Source organism: Osmerus eperlanus, unplaced genomic scaffold (genome assembly GCF_963692335.1).
Source record: "Osmerus eperlanus unplaced genomic scaffold, fOsmEpe2.1 SCAFFOLD_313, whole genome shotgun sequence".
Taxonomy (NCBI): domain Eukaryota; kingdom Metazoa; phylum Chordata; class Actinopteri; order Osmeriformes; family Osmeridae; genus Osmerus; species Osmerus eperlanus.
This window is the reverse complement of record NW_026911833.1, coordinates 436-28160: the sequence shown is the minus strand read 5'-3', so window position 1 is coordinate 28160 and position 27725 is coordinate 436. Positions and strand designations below refer to the sequence as shown.

The 27725-nt window shown below is 46.2% G+C and overlaps 1 protein-coding gene across 1 annotated transcript; it reads left to right on the top strand.

Moving 5' to 3' along the window:
- Positions 1-1492: 1492 nt before the first annotated feature.
- Positions 1493-4489, top strand: pou4f4 (POU class 4 homeobox 4). Its single transcript, XM_062456002.1, has 2 exons — positions 1493-1795; positions 2364-4489. Exons 1-2 carry the CDS (start codon positions 1676-1678, stop codon positions 3282-3284), a joined length of 1041 nt encoding a protein of 346 aa, XP_062311986.1. The 5' UTR covers positions 1493-1675; the 3' UTR covers positions 3285-4489.
- The last annotated feature ends 23236 nt before the right edge of the window (positions 4490-27725 follow it).

The following is a 27725-nucleotide window of genomic DNA, read 5'->3' as shown; positions in this document are numbered from 1 at the left end:
CTCATTGTGGGGCGTCCGCTTCATGACCAGGCTGGGGTTTCACAGCTCCCTCTCTCTACGGGCTCTCTTTCTGACAACACACACACATCCTAAACCACACACACACACTAAACCAAGCACACACACAGTAAACCATGCATACACACACAGTTCTTGGTTGTATGTCATTCTAAAGTCAAAACAAAACAAAAAAAGACAAACAAATTTTTTTTTACTTAAAGTTCTCTCTCTCTCCATGTGTATTTTTCTCCACCTCTATATCTCTCCATTTCTCTATCTCTCTATGTCTTTATCTCTCTGTGTCTCTCGCCCTCCACCTCCCTGTGTTTCCAGCCTGGCGGGGTCCCTCAGGTGGCTTTGCCTTCATCATTGACTCGTCAGAGGAGGACATGTCAGAAGAAAGGGCCCCTGGCTCTGTGGTGATGGGGCTGCCCAGGGGACCCGCACTCCACATGGGGAGTGGAAGGCTAGGGGTCTGGGGGACTGGAGGATTGAGGGGATGGGGGACTGGAGGGCAGGGTCTGGGGCTGGGGCTGGGGGGTGAAGCTGAGGCTGGAACTGAGGCTAGGGCTAGGTCAGAGGCTTGGGGTGAGATTGGGGCTGAGGGGGGGATGTGGAGGCCGGGGGCTGGGGCTGAGGGGGTTTAGTGTGAGGCTAGGACTGGGGCAGGGGATCCTAGTGCTGAGGGACCCACCATGGCTCCAGGGTATCTCCCCTAATCGCCTACCAGAAATCCTTTTGATTGACAGCACTTGCTCCATTGAACTGTGGTTCAACTTTAAATATGTCATTGTCTGTGAGCTTTGGTGTCCATCCTCACCGGCCTGGGATGTTTACATTCATACCCAAGATCCATACTGCGGGCTGGGGCCACAAAGTAAATGAGCTATGATTAATTTATGTATTAATTGCGAAAGGAAAGTGAACAGTGTCAGAGATGCTACTTGTGTGGTATTCCATCAATTAATAATTGGACTTCCTAAACAGTTTGTCTGAATGTTATCCACCTGTGAACTCTCCAGGATCTCAGGAGGTATCCTCTTGGAGTATGTGTATTTTTTTATTACATTTTGTTTAGTTCATAGTTTATTATGCACTGTATTTTTTGTATTCAAATTCAATTTTTTTCGTTTGATTTTGAAGCTATTAATTAGTCTGTTGTTTATAAAGTTTAAGATTGAATACTATTTTCGTTAGATGTAGAAATAATAAACTTCCAATTAAAAAACGCAATTTACCATTAAGAAAAACAAAAGGAAATTGCTTTATAAAGTATCCAAATGCATTCTGTGATGTAGCGATTGGACTGCGCAATCTCTCCAGCGAAGAGGAAATGAGGAGGGGCGTGGCTACGAGTTCAGTTCCCAACGACATTGGCAGACAATGGAGATGGGCGTGACGACAAGCCAGAGGGGCGGAGCCTACGAGGGAGCTTTATATTTTAGGTGCCTGCAAGGTATCAACCGAACTACAGCCTTTTACAGCCCATAACCACAGTCCTTCCAGAGTGAGGCTTACCGGGAGACAGGAGGTTTCCACCTGTCGTCGTGAACACCACAATCTTGAACCACGACATTAAACATCACTTTTGGTTCTGAGACGCTCTATTTCAAGACGGACCAAAACGGATCCGAACAACGAAGACGGAAAACGACCCTCTCTAACTTCTGCAATCATGATGTCAATGAATAGCAAACAACCGTTCAGTATGCATCCGATACTGCACGAGCCGAAATACACGCCTCTGCATTCGAGTTCGGACGCCATACGGAGAGCTTGCCTACCAACGCCGTCGGTAAGTTACAGAAATCATGTAAGCACCTTTTAATTCAATCTAAGTTGTTTGTGGACGAGGTGTGTGATTGAAAAGTGGACGATATTGAAAGTTTGGGGGATTTAGAAACTAACGATAAAATTGTGACAGTTCCTACTTCATACTGTCATAAGTCATATCATTCTTCGTCTCGTGTGACATGCACGGACAGGATGGAAATACATTATAGATATGGAACATTAAATCTTAACGAATAACTCAAACGTTTAAGAGTAATGAAGCCTGTCTTGGTGAATTAATAAGTATCTTCAGTAGGCAACATTAAATATTGCCCCCCAAAAAGTTTCTCCTTTTAGACATGATTTCAGTTTAGAGGTATACATTTTGTTGTTGTATTCGTAGAAATAACCTCGTGCGTTACGGATAGAAGGCTTTCCAAATGTAGATCATGCTATTTTTCACCTGCAAAACATTTCCCTCAAAAAAGTTTAAAACTAAAAGTAAACTTTGAAGCGTAAATTCGTTGATATATCGTTATTATTATTTGGACATCCTCGTTAATGATCTCCCTGCCTCCCGTTTGCCTCAGCTACAGGGAAATATCTTCGCCGGGTTCGATGAAACTTTACTGCAGAGGGCGGAAGCACTGGCGGCGGTGGACATTGCTCAGAAGAGTCACCCTTTCAAGCCAGACGCGACCTACCACACCATGACCACCATGACCAGCATGACCTGCACACCCACCTCGTCCTCTGGCCATCTGCACCACCCCTCCGTGCTCGCCTCGCACCACCACCACCCTCACCACCAGCCGTCGCAGGGCCTGGAGGGGGATCTACTGGACCACCTCACCCCCGGGCTGTCCCTGGGAGGTATGGCCGGATCCGACGTCTGCTCCACGGCTTCTCATCCACACGCCCACGTGTCAGCCATTAACCACATGCAGCACCACCACCACCACCACCCGCAGACCATGAACATGCACCCCCACGCCCTGGGTTCGCATAATTCGCTTGTCGGTGGCGGGGACTCCGAGCCCGACCCCCGGGAGCTCGAGTCGTTTGCCGAGCGGTTCAAGCAGAGAAGGATCAAGCTTGGAGTGACACAGGCGGACGTGGGGTCGGCGTTGGCCAACCTGAAAATCCCCGGGGTTGGTTGTCTCAGCCAGAGCACAATTTGTCGGTTCGAGTCCCTCACCCTGTCACACAATAACATGGTGGCCCTGAAGCCCATCCTCGAGGCGTGGTTGGAGGAAGCGGAGAGGGCGCAGCGCGAGAAGATGACCAAACCAGAGATTTTTAACGGGGGAGACAAAAAAAGAAAACGTACTTCCATCGCCGCGCCGGAGAAGCGCTCTTTAGAGGCATACTTCGCGGTTCAACCGAGACCTTCTTCAGAAAAGATCGCAGCGATAGCGGAGAAACTGGACCTTAAAAAGAATGTGGTTAGGGTGTGGTTTTGCAATCAGAGGCAAAAGCAGAAAAGGATGAAATTCTCTGCGGCCCACTAGGCCCAAAGACAGAAGGCAAGAACTTCGGAATCAAAGACACTAATCAGAGACTATACTGTGCACCATCGAAGCTGTTGATCTATACGCCCCTCTCGCTCTTTTAACTTGTGGGAGAAAAGAAGACAAATCGAATTTCTCCCGAGGCGATAGGTGCAACTTCTGACGCTCAATATTCAACATATCGACAACTAGGCCTACAATAAACTCTCCATCGTGACGGAAAAATTCATCCTAACCCCATCATCAATGGCAATTATTGTACAAAATGACGGAAATCGAATGACAGGCCTAATTGTTATTATTCTCGGAAGTCAAAATAACTTTTTTATATTCATCATTGTAAATATTTGTGAATACAACATTGCACCACGTGTGACGACCGCATAGCATTTCTTCCCATTTTTTCTTATTTCTTGTCTTTTTTTGAAAATCAACTGCTATTTGAGTACGGATGCCTCGGGCGTAATGTCATTTTATGTGTCTCAGAGACAAGCCTCTCAATAACACGAGGGGCGTAACTGTAATCCATTGCATGGTTTACTCGTAGGGCGTGATCTGTGCGTTTATAGTTACTGTAAAAAATCCCATCTGAATGCATTGCAATAAGAAAGAAAAAAACACACACAGCAGACGAACGCACGTGCACACGCACGGACATTACACAGTGCTGCTCTGTGTCTACCTCATTACGCTAGTATTGGCACACGTCATTGTCGTTTTTGGACTTGATATCTGTATAAAAACACAAAAAGATCGATAGGTTTATTCGTTTTTCGTTTTTTCACTAATTTATGGTTGAATTAGATGACTCACCGATGTGTAAAACATGTATGTCTGTGCGAATTTCACTGCAACGATGCTTTGACAATCAAATTATTTAGAATAATTATGTTGTTAAATCTCCATTTTGTCTCCTAGCGTGTAAGCGAAAATGTTTTTGTTCTATTATTTAATATTAGGGTTTTTATTATTATTTTATTATTATTATGGGAAATATTGACAATTCCCAGAGTTATGTGCACTTTGTAGATATTCAGAAGATAAGGAATTGTTGTCTTATTTATACCTTTTCACCCATTCACTATGTTTGCTTTATTTTTATTTACCTATTTATTTGAACTTAATTTATTTGAAATTTAACGTATATTTCATTTGTGAAAGTGTGCTTAAATGTTTCTGTGTAAGCGACAGAATCTGAAATAAACCATGCACGTTTTACCTCATTTTCCGCTATCTTTTCATTGGGGCCAATAGCCTGTCAGCAGTCTTGGTCGTCATCTGCTGTTGATGGTGTGGAGAATGGGGCCGAGAGAGGAACAGCTGTCCCTTTGAAATGAGAGAGCTCGCGGGGTGGCGGGTTCAGGTTCGGGCGTCCTGCTGGAGAGGCTGCTGGGACCGTTTCCAGACGTTCCCGAGTTTTGGCGGATGGAGTTAGTTGTGCCAGTGACAAATCAGCAAACTACTCTTTATATTTGATTATTGATTTAGGATACATTTATGTTTGCTTTAACTGGCTATACGTTATTGAATTGGTGCATTAACTAGGCCTACACCTAAATGTACCGTTAAATCCATTGATAATTAGCCTATGGCCTAGAATTTGTTCACCATATAGACCTATTTTCTGAAGAAGAAAAAAATTATATAATTTCAACGCAATCAACTTCAACCCCGCATTAACATGTGTACCCTGTGTCAAAATAACCATTCAGATTTTCAAATGAAGCTGCTTCCATGGGCAACTTTGTATTCGTCTTATGATTATTCTTAGATTAGTAATTCTATGTTGTAAAACGGCTTTAGAATTTGACGTTGCTATACTCGTGTCCTCAGACATGACTAGTTCTGCAACTGAAGTCTGATAAGTTTGGCAAATTCAGACAGAAATGTGTGATCTCCGCGAGACAGGCTCGAGAGCCTACAGAGGGACTGAGGTTGTCAGTCCTGGAAATGTCAGGGCTTCTCGCGCTCTCCTCCGTGTTCAGCAGGTGGTTTCAGGCCTGTAAAACTCGTTATTAATGAATAATAAATATCAACTGTTATGATACTATTGATTTTTGTATGTGTTTGTTAAGAAGAAGATATCCAGGGCTGAGCGACGGACTGGCTCTGTTGTACAACACGCGCCCTGGTCCTCTCCCCTCGGAGCGGCTCAATACAACCGTTTTAACTCTGAAAGGGGCACTAGAATGGGGGTCATATTACCACACTTTTTAAACCGACAGAAGGCCTAAAATGGAAATGGACGAAATAATAGAAACGTATGCTAATAATAAAATAACATGCAGAAGAAAAAGTCAAATTAGACCTCTACACCATAATACATCATCATTGCATGACATTTGTTAATTTTATTCAGTCTCAATCAAAACAAACAGTTGTGACATGGTCGTAAATATAACCTAACGTAAAACGTGTCCACTTGGTGACACAGGATTATCTACACAATTCACGACCAAAACACGTCCTCCATCTCCAGTCTCGTCAAAGTAGAAAAATATATTGTTGACTATCTAAAAGCAATGTGCTGGTATGTTGGCTGGTATGTTGGCTAACAAAGAATGTAGTACATAGCTTCATCAAAGATTTATCATTGAACCGTACTCCAATTCATGCGTAGAGACTATAAATTATAGATATTTAAACATGTATAATCAAGGTTAGCGTTGTATCGAGTTTTAACTGTTGTTGAAATGCAGGGAAAGCTACTATTTATGTATAAACTACAGCAGTAGTTTATACATGTTACAACAGTAAGCTATCCATCACCACTATTTAGCAGTTGTACAAGTTGGTAAACAAAACACATAATATTTATAACAGTCCCCATGCAAAATTTCACATTAAAATATATTGTATAAAGTAGCCTATTTGTTTTAACGCACTGGACAGCATAAGAACTACAGGTTAAATATTTTTGCAAATAGCCTGTATCAGCAGTAACGAGTTGCGGTTTGGTCCAGTTCACTTCCAACCTGCCCTCCCTAAGCCGCTCTGCCAAGTCTAGATGAGTGAATAAAACAGGGTCCCATGGCAGGCTGTCCTAATTGTTTCATTTAAATAATTAACCGGCGCGAGGTTTTATTGTGTCTTTTGTGTTTTCCTGTTGAATCCAAACAAGGCCTTAGCTACACAAATCAGATTGCTTCCGCTCGAACCGGCTGGCTGATGTCAACACACTCTGAAAACTTTAGTCAGCTCATGTTTGGAAAGGGCACACACACGCACGTCCTTGCGGTAACCTGTGTACGTTAGAACGCGAGTTACATCACGAGCTGTGTTTAAAGCCGAACAGTATTTCAGTTTATAATCCTGTATTTGTGGATCTGGGTAGGCCTACAGGCTATACACCAGTGAGATGCTTTCGCATTAAGTACGGCAACCTCTGCAACAGACACGCAATTGTCGAGACGTACTTCACAACAATGTGTGAATGACATGTCCCGCCCATCTCAAAACCCAATTAATTAATTTGAATTGTTTATAAGAATAACAGTCTTGTGACTGCATTTAACAATACCTTTAAAAGATAAGACTGCACCATGACGTATTTGCTGTGTATATAAGCTTTAGGACCGTATAATCATTCCACACACTTTATATTTCCATTGCGCTCTCTCTCTCTGTATGGTTCCTTTCTGACTTTTCCATGAAGCGGAAAGCGCATTTTCATAAATAGACCTTGGCCAAGCGCTGGCTATGAAATTTTAATGAAGCCCGAGTCTTGAGTGCAACGCTGAGGCCTTGGAGATTCATCCCACAGTTACATTACTATGGCTTCCTTTCTCCTCGCGAAAACACTGCAGACACTTGGTGCAGATAAAGCTATGCTGACAGCAAGGCTAAAACTCGAACCGGGCCGGACCGCGGGGAGGGAGGGCGGGCATGGTTCGGAGTCTTTTGGGCGGACTATTTATCTTCCTTAAGGGGAGGACGTCTCCGGTTTAGACCGTATTCCTCGCGTTGCATGCGGGTAAACAAGTTCACTAACCAGCCAACCACCCTTCCGCCTCAGTTTGACGGCCGGATCAGATCACACGCGCACCCACACAAACACACAACACACAGAGAGACCATTGGAAGTGTTCAATTCCGACGATGCAATATTTATCAGCACGTTAATATATAAAACCGACCCTCGGCTCGTCTGAGGGGCATACATTTAGGGAGGCTAACACACTAAAAGAGAAGGAAAAGGGATGTATATGCTACCACAGCTGCGTCAAGAAAAACCCAGGGAACGTGCTTGTGTTCCCTGAGAGGTAAACCACAATGACAAGGTTGCAGAGAGAAATTATTCACAGGATTCATTTGAGCGCCTTGATAAAGTGCTCACAGAAGATAAGGAGGAATGAAGGTGATACTGCGCGGCGATTAAATTGATGTTGACAAGGTGAACAAGGGAATATCTTTGGAGCATTTGCCAAGCCTCTGGTTACAATGTGTTGGGATAAAAAAATTAAAAGCTAATACGCATAATTTGATCTCTCCCGAGCACGAAGCCCGAAGAAAATATGCATATTCGACAGTAATTAAAACATGGCAACGTAATTAGGAACATTGTATAGCTTATCCAGCCTAATGAACGTCGAGGGCGGGCCAGTCGGCTGATCAAACGCTTAAATTATAAGCTTTAATGGGTGTCTACGGTTCTTCAGCATCGTGCCATGTCATTCACAGTTGCGGCCACCAGTTCACGAATTTAATAACTGCGCTTCCACGTTGCTGTCTTCTTGACTCCTGAATGGGAGACATTTACATTTAGTCATTTAGCAGACGCTCTTATCCAGAGCGACTTACAGTAAGTACAGGGACATTCCCCCGAGGCAAGTAGGGTGAAGTGCCTTGCCCAAGGACACAACGTCAGTTGTGGCATGACCGGGAATCGAACTGGCAACCTTCGGATTACTAGCCCGATTCCCTAACCGCTCAGGGAGTCTCCCATAAATTAAGCTTCTATTGAAAATATTAAACTTGAATTATTTTTTAAAGTTTTAGGTGTGAAGGCCACAACATATCCCGCGTCACAATAAGAATGCAAGTGAAGGATGATAGGTTAGGCCCGATGGCCTGAAAGCAAATATCCAGACTCAAAACTCACAAGTTAACCTGCAAAATGTAAAATGCAAAATGTAAAACCTAAATGGTCTACGTATTTTTGAAACACACCGTGCAAGCCTATAATTATTAAATGAGATTCCTCTGTTAGATCATATAATTTGAAATGAGAGGAATCTGGTCCCGGAAGACTGAGAAGAGATAGGCGTCCCTTCACCGGTCATCCTGAATATGTTTGACCAACAGGCTAAATACAAAGGGTTTCCTCCTAAATTCTTTATAGTTTAGACTACTGTCTGCTACGGAATAACAACACAGAATTACAGTGTAGATGTTATGAAATGAAACGAGGCTTTTGTAACTTTCGGGAGACACTTAGCCCACCATTTATAATCTATGATATTTTATGTCTTTCGTTGATGCAAAAGCAAATATAGACCACACATACAAACATACTTTTCTTCCCATTCTGAATCAATGCAATGTGGTCCTTTCGCAGGATAGCCAGTCGGTCTACTGTATATAGTACCTTTATAACCAACACGGAGTAATGAGACGTAAATGTATTGTCTCTCATTGAAAAAGCTCCAGACATTTCAGTCTCGGCTCTCATGTTCAATGACCTGTGATGTAGACTTTCATACGCGGCTACTCTAAAATTCGGCCGCTTGCATTACTAGGTGCTCAAGAGTTAAAGGCGTGGGAAGCATGTTTTTTTAATGGCGATGGATTCAGCACTGCACCGGAGCAAGATGTTTCCACACACACACACGCACACACACGGTTGCCCGGTAAAGAGATAGAGACCGTGGTCTGAGGTGAGGGCAAAACATATTTCAGACATTCTGCTGTGCTCTTTGGCTGCCCAAAACCAGACGAATTCAAAAGCTTTGCATTTTAAGATTCTACCCAGTACATGTTATGTACATGTTAAAATAAGTAGGTCTATTCTTAGTATAAGTAAACAAAATTGAAATGTTTGTTGATATGAGAAATCTGAGAATTAGATTGTGAGAGTAAATGATAAAATCATGTCAAATTTCTCCCGTGTTTTAAATGATTAAGTAGAATGTTTTGTTAATATATTTCACCCGTAGTTATGTTTACTGCATTACTGTCTAGTATAGCACACTAAACATGACATAAACAGTATAAGCACCATCAAGCAATCAATTCAAAATAATAATAATATTGAAGAGCATAACAACAGTAGCAGCCCAAAATAATACCAAATAATAACAATAACAAGGGCAAAATAATAGGCCTAACAGTTCTTGGTATTCGTGTTTTGTAAAAAAAAAAAGAAAAAAAAGAAAAAAAAAGATATATACATACATACAAAGAAAACAAGAAAATACAAAGAAATTTTTAATGATCAAATTGCTGTTTTTTCCTCAAAGACAAACGAGAGTAACACACTAAAGTCAGCACCCTGGACAGCTCCTCACGCGCTAAGAGATGGACTGGCATTGTAGTGCGCCTTGCGTGTGAAAAATCCAATGCAAACCAACTCGCGCACACACACACACAAGCATACGATTCCATCTACACCTCATAGTCTTTTAAAAAAGGAAAAAATCGATTTGTTTTACGTAAAATATTGAATAGCCGATATAAAAACGAATATATTATTTTGGCTATTATCAATTGGGATCTGCTACATCGAATAATTTATAAATAACATCTGCAATCTCGCAACGATTTAAACAGATAATGCATATCCATTCTAATATCAATGATTTGTGTAGCGCATGAAACAAGTTACCTATAGTTTTCAAAAAAAAATAAGAAGTCAAATTAAGAGAGCTAGTGCGTAAAGGACTTTCGCATGAACTTTTTGTCGGTAAGGGAGGAAAAAACAAGCAAATCCACTGGCAAATCATATTTTGATCTGACTTGGAATATGGCTCAAAACAGATACATATGAACTTGTATTTAATTCAAAGAAATATGTTCAAAGCCATGTGTATAGCCTTCTAATCATTAGTCTCATAAATAATGTATTTAAAAACTGACAAGATGCCCATGCACTAACGTCCGGTGCAACATAAAACTCCGTTTAGAACCGGACACCAGTTAAGTACATTCGTTTAGGGAAAGTACAATTTTAATGAAATTACATTTATTGACGATGGTTGTTTATACATATGCAACTTGCAGTAGACTAACTTGATACAGGATGAACTGTCTTTATCCTGTTGGATGATGAACCAGCTGGTAATGCCAGAGCAAGATGCTTTACAAATGTAGCCTACCTGAAGTAAGTTAGCAAACATACATTCTCTCTCCCCTCGTTTTTTCTCTATCTATCAAAGAAATTAAACTCAAAGAGAAAAGACGTTAAGACTAGGATACCCAGTCCACTGTAATGTAGCTTTTAAAAGCAAAATACAAATTACAATATCTATCGGTTCTCTTCAAACGTAACAAACTGACAGAAACCAATAATTGGAGGGTTTGGGTGTAAGAAGGGTATGGGTGGGGAGGGATGGGGAGGCTGGAAGGTGGGGTGGGAGTGGTGAGGGGGGGAGGGCGTGCATGGGGGATTTGCTCTCTCTAGACCTCGTTTCTCTGCCCCATATTTCCTCCCCGCTTCCCAGTAGCGCGCCCTGTCCGCCCTCTCTTCTCTCGGCTGGAAGGAGAGAGCTGAAGAGCTGAAGAAACGCTACTTTCTTGTCTCCGTGATGAATAATGCAGAGCTCGGAGGCCAGCAAGTTTCCAGTTAAATACCAATTTGCTTAACCAATGTTCCCCCCCTTCGCCAGCTTCACTCAGTGCAAGGGAGTTGGACGGGATCCTCGGGTGTAATTAAAAGCGAGGGGCGAGTCTTGTGGCCAGTGTGGGGTCACCGTTAAGGCACACACATCAACAACAACAACAACGCCAACAAGAGCTGTGGTAGCAACGGCAGCAGTACGAGAAGTTGGCAACTCGGTAAATAACGTTCCGCATGATTGAGACTGACATTACTAGGTCTTACCGTCAAATCAGAGAGAACGCTTAAGTCCAAGAAATCGTTAGACTAGAAAATGTTTTGATGACTTTTAGGTTTTCCGCCAGGAGGAATCATATTCAAGACTCAAATGAGGCTAATCGGGATCATTAAGTTACTTGTTGTAGCCTAATTTAACTCAAGTATAAGAAGGCTTTCGGATAAGAGTCCTTTGAGTCCACGGCGAAGTGAAAGTTCAATGTATTATGTGTGAGGTATTGCACATGAGTTACAAATTATATAAATATAATTATGTCATTGATGAGTGGTTTAATTACTTATCTGGATTTCACATTGTTGCGTTTCGTACTCTGTGCTTTTTCTGCACGAAAATAAGTGGGAAAGTAAGGGCCTACTTTGATGAGACAGACACGTTTCTACAGAATCTTCTCATTGTATCATCAAAACCTAGCTTTGGCACGTCCGGGTAATAATAGGCATTGTAATACGCAACAATGCATCAAGCCTCTAGCATCAAGTCTAATATCTATCCACTCTTCAATCTGTACTCAGAAACGAAAGATCATGTAGCCTACTATATTTGACTCCACACTTTTAACACTGTCATATACCAAAATAGTTAAACCATTTTTAATTGTCAAATCCACATCTGGGAAAATACAATCCATGGTCAGCTGTTACAGTGCTCCAAACAAACATACCGGAAGCTCTAGAGTCAAGGTCGCTACTCAGACGGAGACGAATGCAAACGGGTAAACAACCGGGATAAACGGATAAAGTGATGCAAAGTGGTTACATCATACCGGGTCCCAACAAGGCACCCGCTGGAGGTAAAGGTTGAGCGCAAACAAGGCTACACGCCGTGCGCAAACGCTGTGCGTAATGACCGGGCGCAGGGTCTCCCTCGTCCGGTCTCCGATGGCGCACAGCGCACTGAGGAGGGATCTACGGTTGAATCAGACCCGCTGCAAAAGTAAACACTGCCTCCCAATTGTTATTCATGGAACGGATAAATATTTAATACCTTCTAAGGATACCTTTTGTTAACAGAATCACCAAACAAGCGTTCCACAATGAATTCAAATTCTAAGACAGTGTGTGTGTGTGTCTGCGTTTGTGCGCGCAGGCCGGTCCATGCCCTGGCTGTTAGTAGCCAATGCGCACCGGCGCTGACGCTCTGCCCGTGTGTGAGGGCCTTTGTTAAAACGGGCCGTTCAACCGGGATCGGTACAGAACACTTGGCAGGTCCCAACACGCCGTGGAGATTGATCCGGTGCAGGATGGATACCCGCGCCGGCCCCTCACAGTCTCGTTCCTCCTTTGTATTCCACTTGAGCCATAAATAATGGAGTGATGGACTGTAATAAGAACATCAACAGTCGGGTAGCCTATATTAATGAGCACACTAACTATTAATGAACACAATCCTCTGCGATTTAAGGATTTGTCTTTGACTTATAGGCTGTAATTACCTCCTAGTCTTGGGCGGTTAAAGCGTACACGCCAAAGGGTCCAGCAAAGTCTTGACTTGCTCAAGTGCGTCGGTGCAACGCTAGCAGGGGTGATCTCGCGCTGGTTTAAGTTGGGGGTCTTTTCTTGGTTACAATGAAAACAAAAGACGTGATCGCTATCGATTTCAAATGAAATCAGAGCCTTTGGTTCGGTGAGAAATCTGAGGCAGAAGTATGAGGAAAAGTCAATAAAATCCCACTGGCCTCTCTTCATTTCAATATTAAGCGCATTTGCTTGGACGGCCACTCGAGATTAAGACCTGTTGAGAGCCGGGAGTCTGTTGGCTGGTGATGAAAGTTTAATCAGCCTCGCGCCGCCCCTCCTCAACTCGCGCGCGTGGCGTTAATAAAATTCCTCCTTCTCCCTTTCAAAAGAGCAGGAAGAGGACTAGGCAGGCCGAATTCCCTTACGTGGAAAAAGGCGTTAAGAGACGGAGAACTAAGTTGAATGTTCTACGGAGCAAAAAGGTTTCATTTGTGCCTCTTTGATCGCGCGTAATAATATCTCAGGGTTGGTGTAGAAATCAAAAAGAATTACATGTCTTTGATTTGCATACATTAAACCGTTGCATGGACATGAAATCTAGGGGACATGATCATCACTGCCTCTCGTTATAAGAAAATGCTAGGCCTGTATTATAATTGGACTTTATCACACTCTCTGCCTGATTATATCTGGTACTGGCGCATATAAATAGCCTAAAACACTTCTTGACTACAACATAGTTTATTATTTTGGGCTACAAACCACCAATTGTTGTCTATTGAAGTGTCTACGTGTTAACCTGTGGGGTATCCTACTGCGTGGTACAACAGTCTGTATTCTAGACTACCAGTATTCTCTCATCAGACAAATACCACTCAACTGGCCGTTTTTGCTACAATTGCTTTTGACTGTTTCATTCATAGTTAACAGAACAAAAAAAAGAAATCAAATATATAATTTCGATTACAAAAAGCAGATCTACTGCGAAAATGATTGAGATGACAAGACATTCCTTATCTCTCTCTATTCCCCCCAACCCCCCCCCCCCCACCACCACCACCACCACCAGTCTGCTATAAGTGTACCTTAAAAGCCCCGATTGGAATGGGCACTTTGCATGCGTTAGTAAGTACAGCACGCGCTTTTCGACTGTCATCACGTAGGTCTATAGGTAAGTAACCGACTTAACGGCGCCTCGTTTGACTCAGTTCTTTTCAGGAATGAGTCGGATGCGCTGTGGCTGAGAATGCGGAAGTAGAGCTGGGGGCTTAGCGGAGCGAGCTAGCTGCACAGTTCTCTCTCCAGAAACGGATTGGCCCAATTAGGTGTTCCGCAGTGTTCCGGGTGGCCACTCATAGTCGCAGCTACAGCTGCTACTGGTTGAGAGGCTTTGACAGCCGCCATTAAGTATGTAGACTATGTATATAAGATAGTAGATATAATATTAATAGCTTATATTGCCTTAATACATAGGATACTAGCATATTCATGACCTTCTAATGGAATTAGAAAGGACAGGGTTTCACAACGGTTTTTACGAGGCCTTGTTTTTTGTTGTTTTTGAAAACTTTCTTTCCCCACAAAATGTTTCGACCTTTCGAAAATATTTTTTCAACCTGACGACAGCTATCAAAATATGTGGACTCTTGTGCCAAGACACAGACCCACCGCAAAATGTTACTCTTGGCCGACATTCGCCAGCACCTGGGATTGAACACTTCACCTTCCACATCTCCAGCCCTCCCACTATCAGTCACCACAACTGAAAGGTAGCTTGCTAAAAGCCAGGTTTTACAGAACAGAAATTATAGGGAGCATGCATTTCAGGGCAGGGTTGTGTTGGGCCTCGCTAGGAATTGCACACCCTGCTAACTTTGACTATAAGAAAGTGCAAGATGGCGGAAACCTACTGTGGTTACTCATGGTAGTCACCTCAATATACAGTAAGAATCATTTGATGCTGGGATATACAGAACATACATTAATTTAGTAAGAAGAAATACTAATTTAGCTCAATTTCAAAGTAGAGAAATAATGAATTCTCAAACATGATACTTACGTTCACATTTATTCATTTAGCAGACGCTTTTATCCAAAGCGACTTCCACGAGAGAGCTTTACAAAAGTGCATAGGTCACTGATCATAACAACGAGATAGCCCCAAAACATTGCGGGTAGCCAAACATGAAGCATACATTGTGAAGAGCAAATAAGTGCCAATGTGAAGAACCATAAGAGCATGTAGTTAAACAAGTTACAAATTGAACAACATGAACCTCAAAAAGTGCAAGAGTGTACCTGTAGAAAAAGCAAGCAACAATGATAGACGATATCAAGATACTTGATATTTGTTATTCTATTGAGTCTTGTTAGGTGAAATGAACGGTAGAAGAAACTCCTGATAGAGCGATGAAGAGATACAGAAAAAGAAAGAGAGAAAGGGGCAGACAAAATATAAAAGGTGGCAGAAACGAGGAGAGAGAAAGAAGCGGGGCTGATATCAGAGATGCTGAGAGAAGTGGAGAAAGAGCAGGTGAGAGAATGAGAGAGAGGGTGAGGGAGAGAGGGTGAGGGAGAGAGCGATTGAGAGGCTGAGAGACAATGAAAGAGTGTGTATGAGAGAGTGAGAGAGACAGAGAGTGTGTGTGTGAGAGAGAAACAGAGAGAGAGTGTGTGTGAGAGACAGAGAGAGTGTGTGTGTGAGAGAGAGAGAGAGAGACAGAGAGAGAGTGTGTGAGAGAGAGAGAGACAGAGAGTGTGTGTGAGAGAGACAGAGAGAGTGTGTGTGAGAGAGACAGAGAGAGTGTGTGTGTGAGAGAGAGACAGAGAGAGAGTGTGTAAGAGAGACAGAGAGAGTGTGTGTGTGAGAGAGAGAGAGACAGAGAGAGAGTGTGTGTGAGAGACAGAGAGAGTGTGTGTGAGAGAGAGAGAGAGAGAGAGAGACAGAGAGAGAGTGTGTGAGAGAGAGAGTGTGTGTGAGAGAGAGAGAGAGAGAGAGAGAGACAGTGTTTGAGAGAGAGAGAGTGTGTGTGAGAGACAGAGAGAGTGTGTGTGAGAGACAGAGAGAGTGTGTGTGAGAGACAGAGAGAGTGTGTGTGAGAGAGAGAGACAGAGAGAGAGTGTGTGAGAGAGAGAGAGTGTGAGAGAGAGAGAGAGTGTGTGTGAGAGACAGAGAGAGTGTGTGTGAGAGACAGAGAGAGAGTGTGTGAGAGACAGAGAGAGTGTGTGTGAGAGACAGAGAGAGTGTGTGTGAGAGAGAGAGACAGAGAGAGAGTGTGTGAGAGAGTGTGAGAGAGAGAGAGACAGTGTTTGAGAGAGAGAGAGAGACAGAGAGAGTGTGTGTGAGAGAGAGGATGTCCTGTCTTATTAAGCGAGCTCCTGTGAGTGCACTAATGCACCTCTCTATTAGCATGTTTTCCTGGATGCCACAGGCAGCGCCGCTCTGCCTCTCTCTCCACATGTCACAACTCATATCAGTCACCACACCCCTGCCGCATGTGTGTGTGTGCGTGTGGATCTGGGTGTTTATGTGTGTTTGGATATGTGTGTGTGTGTGTGTGTGAGTCTGGGGGTTAGATCTTAGTGTGTAGGTAGGTTTGGATCTGGATGTGTAAAAGTGTGTGGGTGTGTGTGTGTAAAAGTGTGTGTGTGTGTGTAAAAGTGCGTGCTGGTGTGCGCTTTGTAATGCCATCAGCACACTTTACATGCACTCAGTCAGCGCTGTGGGGGGCGGGGGTTCAAGGGGGGGTGGGGGGTTCAGGGGGGGACGGGCCTCCCGCTGTGGCCCCCGTAGGGCAGGGCGGGGCCACAGCGCAGCAGTCGGCACAAACGCACCCAATCCCCACGGGACGGAATGTTCCTGAACCCAACATCACAGGGTGACTGAGTCACAACTCCTCAGAGAGTGGAAAGGGAGTGAGGGGGGAGGATGGGTGAGGAGGAGGTGGGGGGGGAGAGAGAGGGGAGAGAGAGACATAAATAGAAGGAGAGAGATATATATAAAGAGATACAGGGAGAGAAGGCTCAGAGAGAAGACAGAGCAAGAGCAATGGAAAGGGAGAGACAGCAAGAGAGAGAGAGGAGAGAGAGAGAGACAGAGACAGAGAAAGAGAGAGAGAGAGAAAGAGAGAGAAAGAGAAAGAGAGAGAGAGGGAGAGAGAGATTGAGAGAGAGAGTGGGAGAGAGAGAAGGAGAGAGAGAAGGAGAGAGAGAGACAGCAAGAGAGAGAGAGATAGAGAGAGAGTGGGAGAGAGAGAGGGAGAGAAAGATGGAGAGAGAGAGAGCAAGAGAGAGAGAGATAGAGAGAGAGTGGGAGAGAGAGAAGGAGATAGAGAGACAGCAAGAGTGAGAGAGAGAGAGAGAGAGAGAGAGAGAGAGAGAGAGAGAGAGAGAGAGAGAGAGAGAGACTAAAACAGATAGAGGGCAGAAAGGCAGAACAATAGTCAGACTATGACATCAGACTATGACATCAGCTCAAAAGCCTCAAAGACATCGTTCTGATCTGAAACATTTAATGCGCCGACAGTAGCTGTCCCAGTTTGGAGTTTACCATCAGCAGTTATTACAAAATATATTTATGAAGACACCAAGAGGAGAGGATCAATGTCGGGTTCTGAAAATGGCAGTTGTGTAAAACTAATGTTTAGCGGTAGATCATAAAAGTTGAATTTGTAAGTGGCTGGCTAAGAAAGCGCTGCAGTCATAACAGGGGAGAGAAAGAGGTAAAGGATAGGTCTCTTCTCTGCCTCATCTAGTTATGCAACATTTATATTCCGAAAGAATCCACTACAGTTTGAAGTAAATATTTAAGATCTTTTGCTCAAGTTATCCCTCGAACAAAGTGTCCATGAAGAGAGCAAACTGAAAATGAAATGACAGTTGAAATGATAGGCTGGAGTGTGTGGTCTGTCTGGGATGAACCTCTGGGATGGAGGGCTAGAGGGATGGATGAAGGGATAGAGGGATGGATGGATGGAGGGATAGAGGGATGGATGAAGGGATAGAGGGATGGAGGGATGGAGGGATGGATGAAGGGATAGAGGGATGGATAGAGGGATGGATAGAGGGATGGATAAAGGGATGGAGGGATGGATGGAGGGATAGAGGGATGGATGGAGGGATGGATGAAGGGATGGAGGGATGGATAGAGGGATGGATGAAGGGATGGAGGGATGGATGGAGGGATAGAGGGATGGAGGGATGGATGGATGCATGAAGGGATGGAGGGATGGATAGAGGGATGGATAAAGGGATGGAGGGATGGATGGAGGGATAGAGGGATGGATGGAGGGATGGATGGATGGATGAAGGGATGGAGGGATGGATAGAGGGATGGATGAAGGGATGGAGGGATGGATGGAGGGATGGAGGGATGGATGGATGCATGAAGGGATGGAGGGATGGATAGAGGGATGGATGAAGGGATGGAGGGATGGATGGAGGGATAGAGGGATGGATGGATGTATGAAAGGATGGAGGGATGGATGGATGGAGGGATGGATGGATGGAGGGATGGATGGAGGGATGGAGGGAAATACCTTGATTATGGAGCTGATACCCCCCCTCCACCCCTGCACCTCCACCCCTGCACCTCCACCCCTGCACCTCCACCCCTGCACCTCCACCCCTGCACCTCCACCCCCTGGGCAGTGAAGTTCAGACAGGCATCAGATAAGCTCTCCCTTCGCCCCTCCCTGAAGAAAAAGAGTGAATTTCGCCAGCCTGGAAAGAAAGAATGGATGGAAGGATGGAGACCTGGATGTCTGGAGAGGGAGGCCTTCACCAGCCCCCTCTGCTGATGTGTCTAAAGAGCCCTGTTATCATATTCTCTCCATCTTCTCTCCTTGGTGAGGAGATGAACAAAACAGGGGCCACAGCAGCGGAGGGGGAGAAGAGAGAGAAGCCGTATAAAAGACAGAGAGAGAGAGACAGAGAGAGAGAGGCAGGCGTCCAGGCGAAACGCGAGATGGGAGACTGAAAAATAGAAGAATCAAAATTCTCTTTACCTCCGTCCTCCACCTCCCCCCTACCCCCAGCTCCATTATTTCTCCTGCGTTACTTTCTTCTGAGAATCGCCCCGAGGCATAGCTCTCTCCTGGGTGGTTAGCCCTGAGCCTTCCCTGTTTTCACACACTGGTAATAATTTCACTGCTGAAGAACTGAGGCTTTTAAAGGATCAACCTGTCTCCCCTTCAGCCTCAGCCCCTGCCCCAAGCTCTGGCCCAAGCCCCAGCCTCAGCCCCAGCCTCAGTCCATCACCATAATCGTAACCAAACTGAGTCCCACTGACAGCCTCAGCCCCTGCCCCAAGCTCTGGCCCCAGCCTCCGCCCCAGCCTCAGCCCCAGCCCCAGCCTCCGCCCCAGCCTCAGCCCCAGCCCCAGCCTCCGCCCCCCATACCCAAAGAGTCCCACTTCAAATCCCTTAAAACTGTTGAAAAAACGAGCTCAGGCCTCAGTCTAGGAATCAACATTGGTACCTAACGCCTCCTCTCCACACCTCTCCTGCCTGTCTTCATCCCAGCACCCACACCCCTCCATAGGCCTGATCACACCCACCCAGCCAGGCCACGAGGCCTTCGCTGGCCATCGCCGGGGCAGACAGAGAGACGAGTCAGACAGAAAGAAAGGAGAGGTTACTGGGGGCAGCTTCACCCACAAGGGTAACATAGAAAACTAGGATTGCGGGGTACTCTTGTCGACTAAGAGGCTGGCGGGTTGGGGGGGGGGGGGGGGGGTTGGGAGAAGAGACAGGAGTTATTCTGCTGTGGACTCATGCATTTTGTAACACTAGACTATACTCCGACGTCCAATTTGAAGCTGCCATCTTCGATATGCGGTTTCAAGCATCGCTCCGCTCACAGCCAACCTTGTCTCTGGGCATGATTATTTGATATTTGACTATCAGCCATAATGCCCCTCCACAGTTGTGTGATGGGGCATTGAGGCTGTGGGGGGTGGGGGGGGGGTAAAAGGGAGGGGGGCACAGACTGGGGGGGCAGGACCTGGGCTGGGAGGGGCAGGGCTGTGTTGGCTCCTGTCCACTGCGCAAGGTATCTGTTCTGCTGTCTTTACTTTGACTGAACAGTAGAGAGAGAGAGAGACACACACGCTCTCCTGCACACACACATATGCTCCTGCACACGCACACACACTCCTGCACACACACACAACTGCTGGGAAAGCACAGGCCCTTCACCAGCTACCAACTTCAGTGCAGAATGAAGAGTATGTTTCACAAGACCTATACTGATCTTACTGTGGGTCTGAGGCTGTGACAAGTGCATACACACACACACACTCACACACGGGCACACACACACGCACTGAACAAAAGCACAGATACCCGTAGACACACAGGCACAGACCCACACCAACACACACAGGCACACAGGCACACACACGCACACACTGAATACAAACACCCGCATACACACACACAAAACATCACATTCACACAGGCACACGGGGAGACACACACACACACACACACTCATCCCCACACACAAACACACAGGTGCCTGGCTAGGTACAGTGCCCTACACGGTGCAGTCCTGCCATCATCCTCAGGCAGATCTTTTATTTAGCCACAGCAGCGAGCGGTGTCTGCTCATGAATGATGCAGCACAAAGGGCCCCTGTAACAAGCTCCAGCACCTCTCCACGCCTTGTGTGTGGCTTAAAATATAGATAAAAGCTGAACAGCCCGATACAAACGTCTTCTTTTTTTGAAGACTGAGGCTCCACTGCCGAGTGGAGAAGTCCACGGCAATTAGGGAAGGCTGCGGTGCATTGTGGGTCCGACGCTGTATGAGGCTCTGTGTGTGTGTGTGTGTGTGTGTGTGGGGGGGGGGGGGGGGGCTGTGTGTGTGTGTGGGGGGGGGGGCGAGGGGGGGGGGGCTGTGTGTGCAAGAGAGAAGACAGAAGAAAGTGTGATTCAGGAGCGAGTGAATCAAACAGGATGAAAAGCAACAAAGCTGGTTTTGTTTCGTTGCGCATCTGATCACAAAGCGCCCCTGTCTGGACTCTCCGCATGTCCAAGCTGTGATGTCTGTGTTCTTGTGGTTTGAAGTTACCCAAACTATTTCACAACAAACATTACGCAGCGGCTACGTGAAGCGGAGGATGGTACGTTTTACGTGTAGCGGTTTGCCACACTGGAGCTACCGTAAGAGCATCAATCCAGGGGTAATATATCGGATTCATCGATGGCTTCACACACCAGTTAATTTATATTAAATCGTAAAAATTATAAATCGGTTAATTAAACGTATGTATGAGAAGAGTCGTTATACGAATACTGTTGCATATTGCCTTGGCATAAAACAAGTCATATTCATTGTTACATGAATGAATCATTGGCTTACGTTTTACTCCAGACGTACTCCTTTTGAATTTGTCATAAAGCTCCTGTCCTGTTTCAATGTGCAGATGGATCTGCTGGATGCACAGCTTAACCTTCTGAGGGGCCGTTTAGGAAATAATTCAGACTGTCCTTGTACATTCACATGTGAAATGTTCACACACTACTGATAACTCCGATCCACATATGTGAAATGCTCGCATCGACACCTATGAAACGCATTCACATGTGAAACACATTCACACACTCAACTTCTTTTTCAAAAGCTTTTTTCACACAGATTTTTTCAACCTTTAATAATGTTTTTTCGAAAGATTATTTTGAAAACACTGTAAATCTTTAAAAAATAAAAAATAAACCTTTCAAAACAGTGTTTTGTACTTTTTTTCACACGACACAAACAAATGTGTGTAACTGATGTGGTAATCAGGTGCGTAGACAAGGTGGCTGATGGGAGTTGTAGTGTTGTCACCTCCTCCCAAACCCCGGTCATTTCTAACTCAGGGTCTGTTAGTCAGATAGCTGAGCGGTTAGGGAATCAGGCTATTAATCAGAAGGTTGCCGGTTCAATTCCTGGCCGTGCTAAATGACGTTGTGTCCTTGGGCAAGGCACTTCACCCTACTTGCCTCGGGGGGAATGTCCCTGTACTTACTGTAAGTCGCTCTGGATAAGAGCGTCTGCTAAATGACTAAAATGTAAATGTAAACTCCGTTAAACAGACTTAGTTTTTCTCTGCCTCGTCCTCTCCAGCCCAGGCAAGCTTGGTGGCCGTTCGTCCAGGCAAGGGAACCAATCTCCAATTCGCTCTGATCCCTCTTTTCAGTCGCTAATCTACGTCGGGGACTTCTGTTTCCAGCCTCATCGAGCCAGAATGAACTGCGAGGATGAATAATGCAGACAGCGGCATCTAAATCACAGATCTGATGAAGGGCGTTCTTAATTAATTGATCGCTCCTCCCGGTATTTTCAATCAAAAGGGTTAAAATGTCAATCAGACGATCGCACAGTCCCACATCTGTCAGAGTTATTCATCTCCTAAATTGCCGGATTGAATAGAATTTCCCGTTGGATCGATAGGATGGACAATGATTTATTTAAGCGTTATGCTAAATCGGGACTGATTGAGGAGGAGAGTGAGGTCAGTTTCTGTCAGAGGTCTGTGCGGAGCTTCATGAAATGGAATATAAAAGTATGGGAAACGAAGCATGATGCATGATGGAGCTTTAGATTGTTTGTCACTCAGATTGCGGTAGAGAGACAGTTTGGGGAGTTAAAGAAAAGGAACGTGAACTCGCGCTTGAAAACGTGGGAATTCAAATGTAAATATTCGGGCTGGGAATCCAAACCCGCGCGAGAGAGAAAACTCGCCTGTTTGACAAGTTTATCTCTCCTGGGGTTATGCTTTTCTTCTTCATGTGTTTTGGTTGTAGACACCAGAAGTGTAATCTTTGCATCCTTAAAACATCCAGGCTTCTTAGCCGGCCTGATGAGCAGAGTGAGGCATCTGTCAGACCTCACCAACGTGAGGATACAAGGCCCATGCACTAGCTGTAGGACAGGCCTCTAATCAAACCACCCCTACAAGCTGCTGAGACAGGCAGACAACACTCTGTGAGGCAAGAGAGAGGGAGAGGAGAGAGAGAGAGAGAGAGAGAGAGAGAGGGAGGGGAGGGAGGGAGAGGAGGGAGGGAGAGGGAGAGGGAGAGGGAGAGGGAGAGGGAGAGGGAGGGGAGAGGGAGAGGGAGAGGGAGAGGAGAGGGAGGGAGCGGAGAGGAGGGGAGGGAGGAGCGAGGGAGCGAGGGAGGGAGAGAGAGAGAGAGAGGGGGAGAGGGGGAAAGGGGGGGAGAGGGGTAGAGACAGACAAAGAGAGGGAGAGAGCGAGGAGAGAGAGGGAGAAGGGGAGAGAGAGATAGACAAAGAGAGAGACAGGGAGAGAGAGACCAAGGTTCAGCATGTAGGAGGACGGCTGCTTTCCCATGGAAAAACGTCTCGCTGCTTCTTGGCTTTGAGCAGCGCAAAAGGAATGATGGATTCTGGGGCCTTTCAACCCCCCTGCTCTGAGCGCTCGTGTCCTTCTCCCATCCCAATCTGACACGGACGCTGGCAATCACTCTCAGACGTCTACTGATGTTTCTTCAACCTCCTGTCTCTCTCTCTCTCTCTCACTCTCTCTCACTCTCTCACTGTCTCTCGCACACTCTCCTTCTCCCTCTCTCTCTCTCTCTCTCTCTCTCTCTCTCCCAGGCCTCTGAGAACTCAGTTGTCGCTTTCCATTTTTTTTCTGCCCTTCGTTTTCCTCACTGCACCCCCCCCTCCGCCTCCTATTTTTCTGTTCTCTCTCTCTCTCTCTCTCTCTCTCTCTCTCTCTCTCTCTCTCTCTCCTCTCTCTCTCTCTCTCTCTCTCTCTCTCTCTCTCACCCCACCAACATTATGATCCATAGACAGGTCAGAGGGTGGAGGAATGAGGGAGACATGCACTTAGACATGAGCAGGCTGGGCCCAGATGCGGAGCTGCACCAGAGAGACCACTGGGCCCTCACGGATATGTCAGTAGGCGGTCTGTCGCCATGACAGAGGCGGTAGACAGGGCCTGGGCACGCAGCTCACCCAAGGGGCCCAGTGGACAGGGCCTGGGCACGCAGCTCTCTCAGGGGGCCCAGTGGACAGGGCCTGGGCATGCAGCTCTCCAAGGGGGGCCTGGTGGACCGACCTGGGTGCATTAGCAGAGGGCCTCCTGGTGCAGCTGTCTGGCAGGTGGCTTGATGGGGCTGACAGCGAGGCGATGGTGGCCACTTGGCACATGGATGCCACAGCTGTCTCTGACGAGCCAACCGCCCCCCCCCTCCCCTCCAGTCTGTTTTTGTGTCATGACATACTTACAGTAGACTGTGCCAGCCTGCCCCAGTCTCCTTTGTTGCATTATGCTAGAGGACTACCTGGTGCCCCTGGCCAATCACCACACCCCACGTGAGGTGAGGGGCCAACACACACACATACATACACTGGGCATTACATACACACACCACCACCACCACCACCCACAATTTCACATTTACATTTCTGATTTGTGACCTCCGTTGTACCGTGAGAGAGAGAGAGAGAGAGAGAGAGAGAGAGGAGAGATGAGGAGAGAGAGAGAGAGAGAGAGAGAGAGAGAGAGAGAGACAGAAAGAGAGACAGAGAGAGAGAGAGAGACAGAGAGAGAGAGAGAGACAGAGAGAGAGAGAGAGAGAGAGAGACAGAGAGAGAGAGAGAGAGAGAGAGAGAGAGAATAGAGAGAGAGAGAGAGAGAGAGAGAGAGAGAGAGAGAGAGAGACAGACAGAAAGAGAGACGGAAAGAGAGACAGAGAGAGAGAGAGAGCGGGTTTACTGTGGATCCCTCTGTCACCTGCTGTAACACCAACTACGCTGGTGAATTATTAATCCCTAATATCATTATGTAGTCCCTACTTGCCATAACAATCTAGCCTGGCCGAGGGAAACTCAATCTGCCCCCCCCCCGCCCCTCACAGACAACGCTCTTTAATTATTGATACGGACTAATTGGCTACAGGATTTGCGGGGCACAGTTACTTTTGTTGCTCCCTCTGCTACCTGCGCTCCTTCAAGAAACAATGTTATTAAAGGCCACTGCCCTCCCTAACCCCATGTCAGCGAATTAGCAGGTACCATCGACCCCCCACACCAACCCTCCCCCAACCCCTCTCACACCCCCCAACCCCCCCCAACCCCCTCTCACACCCCCCCTCTCTATGTCCTGTCTCCACCCCACCACCCTCAAGCTCCTCACCTTCTCCTCCTCTCTCTCTCTTCTTTCTCTCTCTCTCTTTCTCTCTCTCCATCCTTCTTTCCATTTCCACTCTTTCGGGCGGATTTCAGATTCTCACCTCACCTCCCATCCTGTCAAAGGGACACTGTGACACGTGTCACGTGACACGCGGGGTAATTAGGATGGACAGAGACAGCAGCTCCACATGCAGCGGCCATCGCTATTCACGTCACACATACACACCCAGACACACACACACTTACACATCTAGAAACATACACACACAAACACGTACACACCTACACACACTCACACACACACCGCAGGCTATGGTGACCACCAGCTCAGGTGAGCCCACATGGCATGCTCATTGCCTCTCACCTGAGGCCGAGGTGAGAGGGCAACACAGGGTTTAAAACCTCCATGATTGAGTTCAAACTGAACCAGGGAGAACTGACCCGGACATTCTTCAGGGCACCACACAGAACCTGGTTCCCTCCGCACAGAACCTGGTTCCCTCCACACGGAACCTAATGAACACATACACACACATACATAGAGCAAGAAAGAGAGAGAGACAGAGAGAGAGAGACAGAGAGAGAGACAGAGAGAGAGAGAGAGAGAGAGAGAGAGAGAGAGAGAGAGAGAGAGAGAGGAGAGAGAGAGAGAGAGAGAGAGAGAGAAAGGAAAAGAGAGACAGACAAACAGGCCTGTATAAATAAAGAATAAAAAATGCGAATGTGACAAGACATTGACACTGAAACATTGATGAGATGAGTGATATTTCTGTGGTGAGGTCATTGTTGCCCTTTCATCATCCATGCCATCACCTTGTTGAGTCACTACATTTCTTGTCACGTAGCTCCACACACACACACAACACACACACACACACACACACACAGAGAGAGAGAGACATATACATACACACAATACACACACACACACATTCTTCATCATCTTCAAAGTCTTAGAGTATTGACCTTTTGGCTTCCTGGAGTGAAGAATGCAGGATTTCATCCACACAATACTGCCTTCCCATGGACCTCACACCAGTGCAAGACCTGAGCTGCCTAAGAAACGTGTGGTGTGTGTGTGTGTTTCTCTCTCGTCGTGTGTGGTGTGTGTGTGTGTGTGTGTGTGTGTGCACCCTCCCGATGCCTTTGGAGGGTTACATCTCACCTTTCATTATGATGGGACTCAGAGAGAACAGAGGGATGATTGAGTGCGTGTTGTGTTGAAACGACACGGACACTGAAAAAATCCTCAGTTCCACCATCAAACACACAGCACCTCTGTAATCACATCACAGCGTGTGTGTGTGCCCCTCCCTTTCCCTCCCTTCCCCTGCTTCTCTCCCACTTATCTTCCTCCCTCTGCCTAGCCGTCTCTCCCTCTCCTTCTCCCTTTCCCTCTCCTTCTCCCCTACCTCTCCTTCTCCCCTACCTCTCCTTCTCCCCTCCATCTCCTTCTCCCCTCCCTCTCCTTCTCTCCTCCATCTCCTTCTCCCCTCCCTCTCCATCTCCCCTCCCTCTCCTTCTCCCCTACCTTCTCCTCTCCTCCCTCTCCTTCTCCCTCCATCTCCTTGCCCCGACTTCTTGCCCCCTTTTCTCCTCTCCTCTCTCCTCTCTTCCTCCCTGCTTCCTCTCCTCCCTACCCTCGGAATAATTGTCCCTCCTCTCTCTCCCCTCTCCTCTCTGCATCAAATCACAGATATCATGGTAAGCGACCTCCGCTTTGAATCGTAACAGTTACAATATTTAAACATTGTCTGAAAAATGAGACGGCCTGCATTTTTTATGGATTGAGTCTTTTTGAAAAATTAAAGCTTTGTACAGCGGTATCATGGCGGAGACTTCCCCTCCAATCCCATCACAGCTCGTTCATCTCTTCAAACACGTCCGCTCAGAAACTGATGAGTCTAAAGAATATGTTGACGGTACTCAGCCCTACCTCCGTCCTCCCTTCGTTCTGTCTCTCTCTCTTTCCTGTACCTCACTCTCCTCTCTCTGTAGCTCTCCCTCCCTCTCTCTCTCTCTCTCTCTCTCTTTCTCCACAGACTGAACGCCTTCAGAAATACTGATAAACACATCAAATGGAAGCTTTCATTTCTCTTCCAACTGAAATATTAATTTTCCTTAAACATGCTGTCAAATGCCATGACGACATCCCTTTGAAAGTAGGCAATGCAAGATGGTGGAGAGAGGTTGAACAACAAAGAGAGCGATAGAAAGAGAGAGAGAGAGAGAGAGAGGAGAGAGAGAGAGAGAGAGAGAGAGAGAGAGAGAGAGAGAGAGAGAGAGAGAGAGAGAGAGAGAGAGAGAGAGAGAGAGAGAGAGAGAGAGATCAAGAGAGAGAACAAATGTAGTCTTGGCACATACTATGTGTGTCTGGGGTGTGTTTGTCCCTTAGTGGTTGGCTATCTGGACGTCCCTGTGTGTGTGGGTGTGTGTCTGTATGTGTGTGTGTGTGTGTGTGTATGTCTGTCTGTCCCTGGGTGGGTCTTAATGGCTATGTGACAGTCAAACAGTCACATAGTCAGGGCCAAATGCTCTCTGTATAGAGGGCAAAGTAGTAGACTCCTGTCTGTTCTGAAACATACACACACACAGACACACACACACACACACACACCATGCACCTCAGCCCGGACGAGGGAGGGGACACAGAGTGACAAACTAGTCCCAACACCCCCCCCAACACCCCCCCCCCCCCCACACACACACACTACACACACACACACACTCACTCCTCCACCCCCCCCACTCACCCCATGGAAAAGACCTTGTCACTATACTATAGAA

Coding starts and splice junctions, on each gene's coding strand:
- pou4f4 (XM_062456002.1), top strand. CDS start 1,676: ATGATGTCAATGAATAGCAAACAACCGTTCAGTATGCATCCGATACTG. Junction 1,796..2,363: donor CTTGCCTACCAACGCCGTCG/GTAAGTTACAGA, acceptor CGTTTGCCTCAG/CTACAGGGAAATATCTTCGC.